The sequence below is a fragment of the Sinocyclocheilus grahami genome, unplaced genomic scaffold (genome assembly GCF_001515645.1).
Source record: "Sinocyclocheilus grahami isolate Dianchi unplaced genomic scaffold, SAMN03320097.WGS_v1.1 scaffold1000.1, whole genome shotgun sequence".
Lineage (NCBI taxonomy): Eukaryota > Metazoa > Chordata > Actinopteri > Cypriniformes > Cyprinidae > Sinocyclocheilus > Sinocyclocheilus grahami.
Window position 1 is genome coordinate 560764 of NW_015506179.1, and position 16284 is coordinate 577047.

General features: G+C 46.2%; 1 protein-coding gene across 1 annotated transcript in view; it reads right to left on the reverse strand.

Annotated features, from left to right (window-relative positions):
• The window catches only part of LOC107565403 (serine/threonine-protein kinase WNK2), a 52000-nt gene that overhangs the window by 20243 nt on the left and 15473 nt on the right, over positions 1 to 16284 (reverse strand). The window contains exons 7-20 of the mRNA XM_016250634.1: positions 12716 to 13090; positions 11964 to 12013; positions 11708 to 11867; positions 11047 to 11163; positions 9179 to 9349; positions 8815 to 8866; positions 8661 to 8741; positions 8248 to 8576; positions 7483 to 7752; positions 6204 to 6261; positions 5996 to 6069; positions 5754 to 5903; positions 4925 to 5307; positions 4559 to 4776 (exon numbers count right to left, since the gene is read on the reverse strand). Of these exons, the coding sequence (XP_016106120.1) occupies positions 4559 to 4776; positions 4925 to 5307; positions 5754 to 5903; positions 5996 to 6069; positions 6204 to 6261; positions 7483 to 7752; positions 8248 to 8576; positions 8661 to 8741; positions 8815 to 8866; positions 9179 to 9349; positions 11047 to 11163; positions 11708 to 11867; positions 11964 to 12013; positions 12716 to 13090 (2488 nt within the window). The remainder of the gene's footprint in view (positions 1 to 4558; positions 4777 to 4924; positions 5308 to 5753; positions 5904 to 5995; positions 6070 to 6203; positions 6262 to 7482; positions 7753 to 8247; positions 8577 to 8660; positions 8742 to 8814; positions 8867 to 9178; positions 9350 to 11046; positions 11164 to 11707; positions 11868 to 11963; positions 12014 to 12715; positions 13091 to 16284) is intronic.

Sequence of the window (16284 nt, forward strand, 5' to 3'; positions counted from 1 at the left end):
GAAGAGCTGGGGATATCAACGCTATCGGTGGGAACGCATACAGGAGAGTGCGAGGCCACTCGTGCACCAGTGCATCTATTCCCAGAGGCGCGCTCTGATCTTTCAGAGAGAAGAACAGAGGGCATTGAGCATTGTCCTGCTACGTGAACAGATCCACTGTCGCTCTACCGTATATGCTCCAAATTTGGCCGACCACTTCCATGTTCAGCTTCCACTCTCCATAAAGGGGCTTTCCCTGGACAGCAGATCTGCACACCAGTTCATGATCCCTTGTACGTGCGTCGCCCTCAGGGATAAAAGACTGGCATTGCTCCACAAAATCAGTTTGCATGCCAACATGTGTAAGGGGAGTGATCTGAGACCTCCCTGCCTGTTTATGTAAGCCACAACTGTAGTGTTGTCAGTTCTCACAAGAACACGATGTCCTTTCAGAAAAGGAAGAAAATGCTTCAATGTCAGAAAGACAGCTAGCATTTCCAAGTAGTTTATGTGACAGTGGCTCAGGTGGGGACCCCATCTCCCATTCCCTGCCCTGCCCTCGTGAATGCCCCCCCAGCCGGACAACGACGCGTCCGTCGTTATGACCTTCCTGGCCTGGACAACGCCCATAGGTACCCCTTGCACCAGAAAGCACGGGCGTTGCCAGTGACACAGTGCTAAGACAGCCACTGACGTCACTCTTACTCTCCTCTGGGAGTGCTGTAATGGGTCCAGTCTCAAAGAGGCTACCCAGCATTGAAACTCTCTCATAAATAGTCTGCCTAGGGGAATGACTATTAGAGCTGAGGCCATCAGACCTAATAGTCTGAGGCATGTGCTAAGAGAAACACTGTTCCCTTTCCGAAATTCGGCCAGGCATTGCATAAATGTTATTACCCTCTCCACTGACAGTCGCGCTCTAAATATCACTGAGTCCAGTAACAACCCCAGATACGTTATTGACTGTCTGGGAACTAAAACACTCTTTTCGGTGTTTAATTTTAATCCCAGTTTCTATAGATGTTCTAGGAGCATGGCTGTGTGATCTCTCGCTTTGTGCTCCGATTGTCTATGTAGGTAGCGAAACGAATGCCTTTCTCCCTGGGCGGATTTAGGGTCGCTTCTGTGCATTTCACGAATACCCTCTGGCTGAGGGACAGGCCAAAGGGAAGGACTAGATATTCATATGCCACACCAAGGAATGCAAACCTCAGAAATTTCCTGTGGGGTGGATATATTCTTATGTGAAAATATGCATCCTTCAGGTCGATTGAGGTAAACCAATCGCCTGGGCGCACCAATTTCAGAAGTATAGAATGGGTGAGCATTCTGAACTTGTACTTCCTTAGGTATTTGTTCAGAGCATGAAGATCTAATATGGGACGGAGAGCTTGAGTCCCTTTTTTCCGGCTCACCACCTTCACCAAATTCGGATGACTCCCTGAGGTGGTGTTATGCTATGTTCTGATAAAGTGTTTTGCAACATTTTTTGGGGCATTATGTTTTGCAACATTTGTTGGGGAAACAGTGAAAACTTTATTGAACTTTGAGCATGTTAAGTGCTTGTGACTGGTGGGTGGGTGTGCACCACTGCATAGTCTCTCGTTCTATTCACTGCTCTGCATCCCCTGGCACAACTTGGCTCTGATTTCCCCACAGAACATCCGTAAACATCTGAACTTGCTTTCTGCTGAACGCTGAACAACTAAGGGTTGGGGACTAGCGAACGGGGGGGCTGTGAGACCCCTTCCCTCAGGAAGACCCCCTTAAATGGCCTTTTTCTTCCTCCTCATCACCTGGGTAGAATGAGGAGCCGGCTGGTTCGTCTGAGCTGTTGCGGGCAGATACTTTTTCCTGGTCCAGGCGGGTTTCTGCTCTGCTGCGCCACTCTGACCTGCCGCTGCATTCACCCACGGTCTCTGTCGCTTAGGAATACGAAAGCTGGGGGGTGGGCGAGCTGTAGCCTGTGCGAAGGTCTGCCAAGGAGGTGGAGGAGGCGCAGTCTGCATCTTCCTTGGCATGCAGAGCTGCAAGGCCTCGTCATCCCTTTTCTTCTCCTCGCATCTCTTCAACATCTGTGTCAGCGCTGAGCCGAAAATGCCTTCTGCGACAACCGGTGCATCTAAAATGGCTTCCTTTTCCCTATCGGAGAGATTAGCCAAATTAAGCCATTCTCCTGAATGACCATTGCCACATGGCCTTGCCCGCAGTCTGAACGGCACATCTCTGAAGACGGAGCGAGAGATCTGTGATGATACAGATTTCCTCCCACTGTGCCTGACTTGGCGTGGCAGACACCTCGTCTTGCAGCTCCGGCTGGTATGCGGTGAGCAGAGAGATGGCTTTCATGGTCCGGTCTGAGAGAGCGACTACTTTGTAAGCGCGCTCCGTCATGCTTGACTGAAAGCGGTCTGCTTTTGATGGCAATGTAGGATTCGCGGCCGCCGTGTGCTTTGGATGCAGATGCGCGGCGACTAAAGGCTCCATGGGGGGCATGCGAAGAAGGCCCTCCTTCTCCATCCCCTCCACGTCAAGTGCAGATCCTCCCTGCACGGGCATTTTACTAGTAAAAGGATCGTCCTTCCAGGTGACGGAAACCTCTTCCAGAAGCTCTGGAAAGATTGGAAGGAGTTGTCTCACTGCCCGTTTAGCTCTCGGCAGCCTCTTACCCTCATAGCGCGACTTTGCAGCCTCAGCTACTACGGTCGGCCACGGAATATTTAGTTTCTCTGCTGCGAGTTCGCACACATCTTGCAAATCAACGCCAAGAAGCAGAAAGGATGTTGCCCCGCCCGACTACCCTGTGGATCCCGCCGTAGCGAGGGGTTGTGCCGGTTGCGCAGGGGGAAGGAAAGGGGAATCCTTTAAATCTTCCTCCTCTTCAGAGAGAAGAAAATCCGAATGCCCCTCTTCCTCAAATTCAAACGCATCCTCCTCCTCCTCATCCGTGCTGAGGACACTTGGCAGAGGGGCGCAAACATCCAGTTGTTCACCCCATGATAGAGCTGCCGTGATGGGCAGCTCCACAGGAATGGATACCTGAGGGGTGGAAACCGGAGTGGGGCTAGCTGACATGAGGGGATCCTGGCCAGACAAGCTAGCTTGTCGTGCTAACCTGCGACGGAGGCTCTTCATGGTGAAACGCGCGCAGTGCTCACAGGAGCCGGGACATTCGATCAGCCCAAAACATGCAGAGCAGACCTGGTGTGTCTTTGCATGAGATCTTGTTTCCGCATGAGCAAAGCCGTGGATCTCCCTCTCTAGCTAGGGTAGTCTGCATTGCTGCAGCCATAGTTGCGTTACTGAATGACCCTAACAATGAGCTGGAGTGTCGATTGAAGGTAGGCGAAAGCGGCGTGGTGGCCAACAAATCGACTATAGTACACTACCAACCAGCAACCAGCGAGGAGACTAGTTGATGGCTATCTGAGTTGGGTAGGCTTCTGGTGTGAAGTGAGAAGAGTTTTTTGAATGTCGTAATGACGTTGCATCGCTCCTTATATACCGAGGGGAGGGAGCCACTCCCTGACGCAACGTCATGTCTGCCAGCCTATTGGGGCTGGCGTAATAGAATTGGGCTTCTAAGGAATACCTGAAAGGGGCGTATCCCATAGTGAGACACCGAAACATATGGCTGAAAGAGAACTGAGGCTGCTGAGCGGCGTTTGGATGAATATGTAAATATATACTGCGCACTTTTCTCTCAATAACAAAATAAACACATCAAAAACTGACAGCGGTGAGAAAGCAGCAGTTTAAAACGCATCTGATTACAGTGATGTGGATGTTTGCTCGAGCTCTGCAGTTCGGTACTCCAGTAAAGAAAAGTCTAGTCAAGTCACGTTTATTTATATAGTACTTTATGCAATAGATAGCTTTAAATCAAGCAGCTTTACAGTATTATTAAACATGAAAAACCAGAGTCAGCGTTGCTTTCAGTTAGAATTACAACTTGATTTTCTGTTATAAAGCAGCTCTCCAGTGTGGAGCTTGCAAATGATACAATCTTTTTATTAGTGGGTAAAAAAAACATTTCATTAAAGTTATAGTTTGGTTTGCAGAGATCAAAGCTTGATCTAGCTCAGGACTGTTTTGATTATCATAACCCTATAAGGTATTTTAAGAGATTATGTTGTGAATATTAGTTTATCCAAAAATAAAAAGGTCTTATCACTTAACTTTTTTTTTTTTTCTTATCCATATGACTTACAAAAATATATTTTAGGCAGAATGATGTCATTCAGCTACTTTTTCATATAGCTAATTAAATGAATAAGAGAGTTTCTCTGCCATCTCATTTTGTGTGCCAAATATATTTATTTGTATAAATTAATTGTATAACTGTAATTACATAATAAAAGCTGAAGTGATTACCTTAATTTATTTGTTAGAATATGTATAACTCAATATTTTAACTAATTGCAAAAGCTGAATATTCAATAAATGTCTACTGATTAATCAGCGAAATAATCGATGATTAGTCGATTAATCATTCTAATAATCGTTAGATTAATCGATTATCAAAATAATTGTTTGTTGCAGCCCTAACTCCAGCCCACACAGACTTTCACATACATACTAGAGCTGTTGCTTCGGTTGTTCCTAAGCTGTTGCACCATGGGATTGAGCAGTCGGCTTCCCTTCAGCTTGTGTTTGGAGGCTCTGCGGCGGCGGCCTGTAGGCGGCACTGCATGCAAGAAGCCCATGCTGGGAGGAACCGGTTGACCTAACCGAGAATACAACTGCTCGATCTCGCCTCTCTGATGAGCCTGAAGCTCGGAGATCTCCTTCATGTGCCTGCAGACATAAAACTTTTTGTTATGGTTTTCATTCTCTTATTTAGCAAAAAGTGTATTACCTATGTTAAGAAATGAAGGAGGGTGAGTGGCGGTAAATGAGGCCTTTGTGAGGCAGTTTTCACTGAAACGCTTTGAGCTTTACTCACTTCTCTCTCAGCTTCTGCAGCTCTCGTTTCATATCAGTGTCCTCAAATTCAGAGTCGTTATCACTGCTGACGTAAGCGGAGTGGGCGTGGCCGCTAACTGAGGGGGTGTGTCCGTTCACCAGAGGACAAGGGGGCGAGTCGGAGCTTTGGACACTGCTGCTGTGACCCGAGTGCCGGAGGAAAGCCACCGCCCGCTTCATGAAGTCCCCGCCGCTGCATTCTGACAGGGCAGGAGCTGGAGAAGTGGGCTTAACAGACGAAGTCTCGCTCTGACCCTCCTCTCCTGTGTCAGAGGACAGGTACTGCGCTGTCCCATCCGCTGACAGCAAGCTCTGAGCGCAAGGCATTGTGGGTCTGGCCTCTGGAAAGGAAGTAGTTGTGTCCTGAAAAAACAAATGCAAATGAATGGCAATGTCAGACAAAAGAACAAAATGTATGCAAATACAAAAAATAAATACTTAAAATCAAGTAAATAGTTACATAAATAAAACATTTTAATTGATGGATTCTGTGTTTGGAATGGAATACTGTACAGTATGTGAAACAGTAACATTCCAAAAAGTAGTGTGCAACATTGCTGTCACATGACCTCATCATGTTACTTGTTTAATTCAGTGGGTCTTAACTTCTGACAGTCTGATCAAATAACGAGTCAGGAAAGAGATGTTGAATCATGATGGTCATTCCTCTCATGTCACACTGGAAATGAAAGGTCAAGTGAACACTACACATTTTGACAAAAACATATGTGGGTTACACTGGTGTTACTGTGCATAATATACTGGTATACAGTATGCTATTTCAGACGAACCCTGCGCTTCAGACAAACCTGATATAAGTCAGGAGGTGCTGAGCAACGGTTGCTTTGTGACTTTGATGTGGATCTGTGTCCATTCTCAGTTACAGGAACAGACTCAAAATCAATCACATGATCTCCTCCACCATCATGAGAAGACACATCTGAATCTGTCGGCTCAATCTACAGGACACAGAACGCTATCAAACTGTGACCTATCATTTCAGAGAAGCACATTATATAATTTATATAGTTTTTTAAAAATCACTGGTAACCTGGAAGTTGCTCTTAGAGGTGTGTGTAGCAGAAGCGGCCCCGGAGTCTTTTCTGGTCAGAAGTCTTTTGAAGGCTGATCACCATTTGGAAAAATAGAAAAGAAAGACGCACAACAATAATACAGCTGTCAATTGTGACAATTCCTTGCAGTCTGCAGTATATGTATATATCCAGAATCTGGATTAGCATGCTTACACACACACTTACGGGCAACAGCGGAATCACTCAAGGTCCCGAGACTGTCAGACCTCTCTGGAATCTGAGGCTACAAGAAACAAAGACAACGTTAAAGAAAACCTGAGAATTATGGTATAACATAAAAATTATTTTCCCCACAGAACTAACATCAACAAACTAAAAAAAACAGCATCCAAGACCTAAAACCTGCACAACTCACAAATAGCTATTTAAAGCCACATTATTTAGATAACATCAACTGTATTCATTTAGCAAATAATGTTGTCCAAAGCAAATAAAAATTGAGGAATATACAAACACAAGTGATTCAGGGCCATTATGAAATATTTTTAGGTGCTTCTGCACTGCACTCTGCCATCCAGCAAAATTATTGAAAATGGATGAGTTGGGATATAACTATTTCTTCAGAGAATAACCAGATTGAAGGTAACCGGTTGACAGTTGTACAGTCTATTTGGCCATTTCTACTCCTCTGGTGCTAATAAACAGAACTATATTTCTACAAATATCCAGTTTTCAACAATCAATTGTTCACTACAGAAAATCAAGTATAACAGGTTTTAACACACAAAACATAAGATAATGTTACTAAAAAACAAGGAAAAAAGACATTTACTTTTATTCACGGAATAGTATTTTAATGATGGTAACAGGGTTGATGTATAAAAACTGGTTATTATTCAGAACTGGTTCCATTAAAAAGACTAAAGATTTTTTTGAATTTCATCTGAAATCTTACGCAAAGTGGATTCCACTATTTGACGGTGCTATGCCACTACTGAATCTACCACACCGTGGTTAAAATGATTTTTCTGAGTTGTGAGTTTGCAGTCTGACTTGAATGAGATGATGTAAGAAAAGAGTATGACAAAGACAACAAGACGACCAGACATCTTTTGCGCCTTTCCTGCTAGTTGCACATAACACACAATATATGTGACCAGTGTGGCCAGATTCATTAACGAATGAATCGTGACTTATGAATGAACTGCTACTATGAGCCTATTCTCTTGATAAATCTGTCAAAAAGTCTCATGAATCAGCACTAATAACTTGATTCAGTTAAATAACTGAACTGACTGGAGCACAGTTACCGTCACGTCCAACTCAAAAGAAGTATGTATCAAAATAATGTATCCGAGACTTCAGAGCAAATCAATGTAGTAACTAAAAATGTGTTACTAAAATCAAGATTTGTAGAGTGACCCTTGAATATTTTAGCAATTATTCTTAACAAAACATCCTGACAGCTCATATTGTTTGTGAATGTGAGGAGGATTGACTGTACCAGTTTTTCTGCATTCCTTACGGCTCCATCACTGCCTTGGCTGTCGGACAGCTGAGGTGATCCGGGCGGCTCGGAGGCGGAACTTGCGGTTTGCGAGGGGTGGTACTCTTGGTACAAAAGGTTTCGCAGTTTCTCATCCAGAGTCTTTATGGTTCTGTCTGCAAACTCCAGCCTGGGCGGCCCTTCCCCATCTGATTCGCCCGGCTGCACCTGCGGGGCATTCTGGGGCTGATGGGTGGGGCTCTGAGGCTGATGGGTGGGGCTCTGGGGCTGATGCGTTGGGCTCTGAGGCTGATGGGTGGAGCTCTGGGGCTGGTGGGCGGGGCTCTGGGGCTGATGGGCGGAGCTCTGGGGCTGGTGGGCGGGGCTCTGGGGCTGATGGGTGGAGTTTTGAGGTTGATGAATGGAGCTTTGAGACTGATGGGTGGAGCTCTGGGGCTGATGGGTGGAGCTCTGTGGCTGATGGGCGGAGCTCTGGGGCTGATGGGTGGAGTTTTGAGGCTGATGGGTGGAGCTCTGAGGCTGATAGGTGGGGCTCTGGGGCTGATGGGTGGGGCTCTGGAGATGTGATTGGCCGCTGGTGAGTGGGCTCTGAGACTGATGGGTGGAGCTCTGGGGCTGGTGGGGGGGGCTCTGGGGCTGATGGGCGGAGCTCTGGGGCTGATGGGTGGAGTTTTGAGGCTGATGGGTGGAGCTCTGAGGCTGATAGGTGGGGCTCTGGGGCTGATGGGTGGGGCTCTGGAGATGTGATTGGCCGCTGGTGACAGAAGCCTGTGGAGTGGCTGTGGCAAAGGGCTGCTGCAGCACCACGGGCTGGGTCTGGCTCACGGGCGGCTCTGAGCTGGGGCTGCTGGTGTGGGCGACGGGCTGCTGAGGGCCCTCCATGGCTTTCTGAGCCACCACATCGAGTGAAACAGGAGGCACAAGGGGGCAGCACGGGATGTCAGAAACCACAGAAACACCCGCCGCACAGGCAGCTTGAGAGCCCTCGGTCAACGGAGTGACCTCAGAGAGCAATGATGGCCGCTTCTGCAGAGGTTTGGCACTGGCTGTGTTGACATCCTGCATTTGAGATGTAGAGGAGCTCTCTGGGTCTGTAAAACACAAGTAATAGTGTGAGATAATCATCTGCAAGTGCATATGAGTTAATGCTAAAAATGCATTGTGTGCTGAATTACTGGAGACGGCCTCTTCTCTGTCAGGCGCGGCCGTCTCAGCCACAGGACAGATGATGAACCAGCGCTTTCCGGTGTGAAGCACTGCAAGTCAAGGCAGACTGTGGGTTAAACGCCAATTCTACAGTAGCTACAGTGAGATATGTCGTGGTCTTACCATTCTGTTTGTAGACTAGCTGGTCAGACTGGGTGCGCTCAGGTTTTGACCCCTGAATACAGAAGACAAGTTCAGTTCTGTTTGGTGATGCTAGTGGCACAGAAATGACACACTTCACATTTACATTTACACAGTAGGGTGCATTTGATTTTATTTTCCTCTTAACCACTAGATGGCACAAAAACTCAGCACTTTCCTAAACATCCACATTTCACTACACACATGGAAATGTGGCTCATTCTTGACACGATCACTGCTGGCAACACAAAGCTGATTCAATTCTGCGCTTATTTATTTAAAAAAAACAGATATAATATATAATAATATAGTAAAATGTCTAAAGCATGTCTGTATTAAGTAAGACCTTCGTGCCGGAGTCTGCTGCAACGGGTGTCTGATGGAGCGGTGAGGTCTGGACAGACACATTCTCACCCTCAGCGTCCTCATTCAGAATGTCCTCAGCTTTATCCATGATCTCCTTCAGCTGCTCAATGAACATCTCCCTCTCCAGCAACAGAATAAACTCATTCTCAACCTGGAGGACCAGAAACAAGAGCAAGCACTTTGAGCCCACTCATCTGTTTCTCTCATTAAGAAAACCAGCTCAAGCAGATACACTATGCCCAATTAAGATTCAGTGAGTTATATATAAGGAACACTGAACATGAACAACATTTCACATGTCAATAATGCACTAATGCGGTGGTTCTGAACCAGTGGATTTGCTCCAAAAAATGTCTCAGTTGTGTTCTGATGTGTTGTTTGCTAAATACAATTAACGTAATGCAACTAACCACAGAATTGTGCATTTGAGATGAGAAAAGAAATGAGAATTTAGAGTCAATCATTTAAGTTTCACTGTTTATGTTGTTTTTTTGTTTTGTGTTTTTAATGAAATGAAAATGTAAAAGTACTTAATTTATGTGATTAAACATGCAATAATACCTGGTTATTTCATTACTCTAGTTTTACACATTTGTAAAACTTTTAGCTAGAGGTCAGATTTTTGGCATTTTTTAAAATTAATCGGCATCGGCCGATTATGCTGCAAATTAGGCCGATTTATAGGCAGGTGCATCTGCGGGCAGCTAAGTGTTGTTATGGAACGCCGAAGAATCTCTCTCTGTCTGCGTGAGATGGAGCAACTCACACTCTACAGCCGCTTCTTGTTCACACACAGCATCAGCTAATGATGGCAGGGCAAAACAGACCGTTTCGAAAGCGTAATTACGTTTTACCCTACTAGAATTGATGCCGGAAAGTTATCATATTCATAAGTGCAACAAGTCATTTGCATGTGAAAGTAGAAACATGCAATTCAGATGAAACGTCTGGGCTGATTATAATGTGCACGTTAACTTTCCTCATGAATTGTGTGTGTAGGTCTGACAATAGCATCCACGATGTCATCGCTCGTGGCCGGTGCACTCTTATGCAGTTATGAGCAGCAGGCGGTGTAATATGTGTGAACTCTTTTATTTTTGTTACCACTTGGCCATTTGACTTATAGCAGAGTCCAGTGTTTCCTATACATTGAATTATTTGTGGCGGCTCGTCACCGCCACAAATAGATTTCCCAAAAGGCTTATACTTCGTTGAATAAACTGCACTGCACGTTTCAAAATTAAAATGCAGCACGGGTGTTTTTATGAATGTATCTTTGAAAAGAACCGACCGTCTTCAGAAAAGCTTCGATGTCATTTTCATTTCGTCTTTCCTGTAGTCTTTCCTGTAATGCCTGATAAAGCAGCGTTTGTGAGCACAGTGCTTATTAGATTAGAGCCGTTACCGGGGAAACCGCTATATCTCCCGCTCCAACAGCACCTCCTGCTGGCGGAGAATGAATTTGCATTTGCAAGTCTGTGGGAAACACTGGTGTCTGTCAGCAAACATAAATAAAAAGCATGCTTCAAAACTGTTTTGAGAAGGTGCTTGAGTTTTGAGCCATGTATTATTACTCTGAATTAGGATACTACTACTATTACTATCTTGTACCCTGCAATAATTTACTCAAACTCACTTTTATGAGAAGAAGAAAAAAAAAAAAAATAGAAAATCGGTCGACCTTTACTTTTAGCCCATTCCTACTCCAAATCCCACCACGTTTACTTAAGAAAAATGGCTTCCACAAACTTTAGCCCAGGAGTTTGAAACACATCACCTCTAGGAGATTGTCAGAAGAAGAGAAGGGCATATGGGGAGGGGGAGCGAAAGTAGAGGTGAAGATCTCACCATATATGTGGCAATCTCCTCTGGAGCATCTCCATCAAGGTCAAATTTAAACGTCACCATCTTATGGTTATGAGTCTCCAGCTGACACTCCACCATCTTGTCTCCTGTGTCACACACCTGTAGCCACAGTCACAGAGAATATGACAACAGGAACGTCAAGAAAATAAATAAATGAATGAATTACGATCTTACTATTTACAATCGTAATACCTCTGAAAGAACTCTGTCAACATTATCAGAAGCGTGTCTATTTATTTTAGGTTTTCTAATGTCCAAACCAGAACTCAGGTCTGAGCTTTAACCCATGAAACACGCAAACAATTATAAACTTCACAAATCACTTTATTTTTGACAGCTAGCACCTTAAAGTGATAGTTCACCCAAAAATGAAAATTAGCCCATGATTAACTCACCCTCAAGGCATCCTAGGAGTGTATGACTTTCTTCTTTCAGACGAATCCAATCAGAGTAATATTAAAAAATGTCCTGGCTCTTACAAGCTTTATAATGGGAATGAATGGAGGCCGAGATTTTGTCATATACACCTAGACTGGCTTGAGGGTGAGTAAATCACGGAGTACTTTTAATTTTTGGATGAACTATCTCTTTAAGATCATGTTTGGACATTCTGCATCTGTTTCACCGTGAGATCCAGACTCACTTTGATCATGGTGAGTTTGGGTCTGTTGATCTTGTCTTGGCGGAGGCGTGTGCGGGACGTTTTGCGATTGGGTTTTCGCACTCGTGATTCACTGCGAGCCCTGCTGGAACCCTCGTTCCCATCGCTCACCTCTTTACCGGCTGTGGCATCTGAGTTTATACTGCAAAAGAGCAAAGACCCAATCACTGAGCTTCTGCATGCATAAGGCAAGATGAAAACGAGAATATGGCACTGATCTATGAACAGAGAATCCAACCTGTCATAAGTGGACCCAGCTGGTGCTGCCTGTTTATCAGGAACATGCTCCTAAAGTGCACAGAAGGCAATGAATTCAATGGCAATGGTACATGAAGCCACTAGAGATTGCATGTTGCTAGGCTAAATATAAATACAAAAATACACAGCACACGCAAACATTTTGTAAAACAGTCCATTAATTGGACTAAACCAATAAATTAATTCCATTTATAATCTATGATATCTCCTGGCGCACCCCACGCAAATCTATGCATCACTGCCACTTTATGTTGAACAGAATATTACCTAGGATAACGCAGTATCAAAATAGTTTATAGCTGTAAAGATTTATGATGCAAATCAAATTTATTACAATGTACATACAGTCTGTCTGTCCATGTGGACTTTGGTAAAAACAAGCCAATATGAAAATAAGAAAAGATTTAAGCATTTCTGCTGCCAATCCTGGGTGCATGAGAGCATCAGAGGTAAGAAAAAGATCCTCTGGTTACAAAATGACACTCATGATCACATGATCGTAAACGACAATAATACTTCCTTGAAGTGACCGCTGCATGTATTGTACACATCACTAATGGTGTTTGGAGCTTGTCGTTGTGTTATGGGATTGCCTTTTCCACTAAGATGCAGAATGAGATGCTGCCTTTGAGTTAATCCAAAATTAGATATCTCTAAAGGCAGCACGATAATACAGAGCCTTTATTCCTATTGATGTTGTCACTGTATAGATACTGAAGTGAAGAGTGTCACCTCAGTGAATATTTCAGTGGAGGATCCTCCACAGCCGCTGGTGCTGTGCTGCTGCACTGGAGTAGCACTGCCGCTGCCCAGGTGGCTGGCACCGGCTCCAGCATGCAGGACGGGGGGTAAAGAGGCTTGGCTGGAGTGCTGATGAGGCTGGTTTTGGTCCACGGTCACAGCAGAGCCGAATGTGTCGAGGAAGGGTCTGAAGGGCGAGAGCTGCGGTACTGTAGCAGGCTGAGGCACATTATGGCTGCTGTGGGACGGGAAGCTGAAGCTCTGGGCAGGAGCTGGAGTCAAGTGTGTCATCATCTGAGAGACACGGGCGTGATCGGAGCTACCTGAAGAGTTCTGGTCCACATGTACAGTTTGGTGCTGGGTTCCCTGAAAAATTAACGATTTTTCAAAATACGTGAATAGGTCAAGTTCAAACTATTTCAATGAAATTTCACATCTGTAGTCAAAAAATGGGACAGTATGACTTAAACACTCACAATATTTGAATTTGAATGTTAATTAAAGCAATAAGCCCCAAGAAGCCGTGGTTTACAATGAATTTATAACAGCTAAGGGGCGTTGTTAGCTAAAACCCCTTTAGCCATTATAAATTCACTGTAAACCACAGCTTCACGGGGCTTATTGCTTTTATAAAACGGTTATTCCATATACGTAGTAAGGTTTCACAAAATAAAACGGATCAAATAAAGTGTAATGATATTAATAAAGACAGTATTCTTCCACCAAACAATGTAGCTCCTCAGAAACAGTTCTGGTTCCAACAAAGTGGTTGCCGAGCAACACACAAATGTAAACAAATGTGTATGTTTGTAGAGTAATTTACAACAGCTTCGAACGCGGCTCAGCCAATCAGAATCAAGCACCGGAACTCTCCGTTTTATAAACTGAATTAGTACGCGGGTAAATATTTCCTCTGAAAACTGTTGTGATTCAAAAATTCGGTAACCATTCAATGCATATTATGTTCAGTAGACTCAATGCAGTGTGCCAGTAGGAGTACGTTTCATGAATGTATTCGAAAAGAAAGACAAACAATGTCACATCGTTTGGAATGACATGCAGGCGAGTAAATGATTACAGAATTTAAATTTTTGTGTGAACTATCCCTTTAAGGCACTGACATACCCTACACGGGTGGGCGGAGCTTGTTTAGTGGGAGGGACTCCGACACACATTGAGGCGGGGTTTGGAGAGGGGTGGGGGCTTTGGTGCACAGTGGGTGTGGTCTGACTGTGGGAATGTTGGGAGAGAGTGGCTATGGAGTTTACAGTGGGCTGCTGAGCAACAGAGTAGGCCTGCTGGTACTGGTGAACTGTGGGAACTGGAGGCGCGAACACTGGAGCGGGACATTGTGTGGGTATAGGGGAGGTGGAGGACAGGTGGGAGTACTGGGTTAGTGCAGAGCTCTCTGTCTGTGAACATGACACTGGTGAGATGTCGGGGTGTGTGGGAATGCGGGACGACTGCACAGAGGGAAAGCAGGCGGGGAATGAGTCACATCTAGGAAGAGGGGTCCCAAATGACTGAGCTGTGTTAATAGAAGGAAACTGGAGGAGGAGACAAAAATGCAGACGGGCGCGTCCCTATCTACTTCCTTAACCACCAGATTCGGCGCCCGCTCTTGGGGTTTTGGAAGCCCGCGCTGCGGTACTCCCCCCCCCCCCCCGGGATGCGGGGGCGGGCGCCCCCGTGCTCTTTGTTAAGTGCTCCGCTCTTGCCGGGCACGCTCCGAGGAGTGTGACCGTGCCTGTGATCTTGCGATTGCGGTCCCGCTGCTGCTGAGGCACGGCGGCGACTGAGATCGCGGGGATCGCACATGATCTGGTGGATGGGTTGGAGATGGCTTGTCCTATCTCCACCCGTGTTCCCTAAATCTAGAGCTCGTTCACGAGGCTTGGAAGCCCGCGCTGCGGTTCTTCCCCCTCTGAGTCAGAGCTTGCTGATGCGGCCATCTTTCTCTGAGGAGATTGACGTTGTTTGTGTGACTGAGCGGCTCGCGCACTGCCGAGGCAACGCTTGTATTACATCATTCGGTTTTTGATGAGAATCTTACTCACCAGACCGTATTTACTCCTCTGGTTGTTTGACAGCATTTAATTGTGAGGAATAAAATGAAGTATTTATCTGACTATAAGAAGTTAGATATACAGGGGCACTTGGGATAAAAAATAAATAAATAAACTTTCTCGAGTGAGAGCACGAGTTTACCTCTCTTCCTTTGAGGAGGTTGAGGCGGTCAGCAGGGGCTGCTGGGCGGGAGGAGTCCCAACCTACCGTGCTCCAGCCCCTCATTCTGGGGGCCTCACTTCTCATACTCTGCAGAGTCTAGACCCAGGCCGAAGGCTTCTAGCGGAAAGCGGTTCTTCAGACGCCTAAGGCCTAGGACTTTTTGAGGGTCAGCTCCCTCTGGGGAAGAGCGGTGTACACCGCATTACACGGTGCCCGTCTCTCCTCAGTGCCCTCAGGAGATCGGTCTGCCAACCCTGCCGGTGTTCCAGGGCACAGCGGTCTCCGGCAAGCGCTCTCTCAGTTACCGCCCAGAAACGTAGCGGTGCTAAGAGGCTCGCGACCGCCACGGAGGTCTCTAGAGCAGCTAGTACGGTCGTTCCCTGCCGGTCTGCCGCTTCAGGGCACCGAACTAGCCGCTCTGGTTACACGAGAGGTCAATCTCGAGAGACTGATTCCCTTAGTAGACTATTTGGCAGCATGAAAACTACTGTCAAACGTGTCTCAGTGGGTCCTGCACACTGTAGGGAGAGGCCACAGAATCCAGTTCGGTTCTCCTCCGCCTCAATTCAACGGGGCCTTTCCCAACCTGGTGGGCCCCGAGCAGGCTCTGGTAATGGAACAGAAGCAGACACTCTCTGAGGATGGAGGCCATCGAGGTGGTCCCTCCTCGCGCAGCAGAGTTCGGGTCCTACAGCCGGTACTTCACCGTTCCGAGGAAGGATGAAGAGCATCCTTCCTCATCATAGGAAATTCCTGAGGTTTGCTTTTGGGGGCAAAAGCCTACCAATACCGGTTCTTCCTTTGGCTTTGCACTCTCGCCCCACACTTTCACGACTCAACCACATCGACGATTGGTTGATATTAGCTCAATCAGAACACATGGCGGATCGACATCGAGATATCGTTTTCGCTCACACGAAAGAGCTGGGATTAAGACTTAACGCCAAGAAAAGTGTGCTTTCTCCAGTACAGAGAACCACTTATCTGGGCGTGGTGTGGGATTCGACCACGATGTAGGCACGTATGTCTCCTGCTCGGATCGAGTCGATCCTCGTCGCGAGAGTGAGAGAAGGCCGGTCACTCACTGTCAAGCAGTTTCAGACTGCTGGGTCTGATGGCAGCCGCGTCCAACGTGGTTACTTTTGGCCTGCTGTACATGAGACCCCTACAGTGGTGGCTTAAGACCAAGGGGTTCTCCCCGAGGGAAAACCCGCTACGCATGCTCAAGGTCACGCGGCGGTGCTTACGTGCCTTAGACATGTGAAGGAAACGTTGGTTCTTATGTCAGGGCCTGGTGCTGGGAGCTCCTGGTCGCCGCATATGCTAGCGAC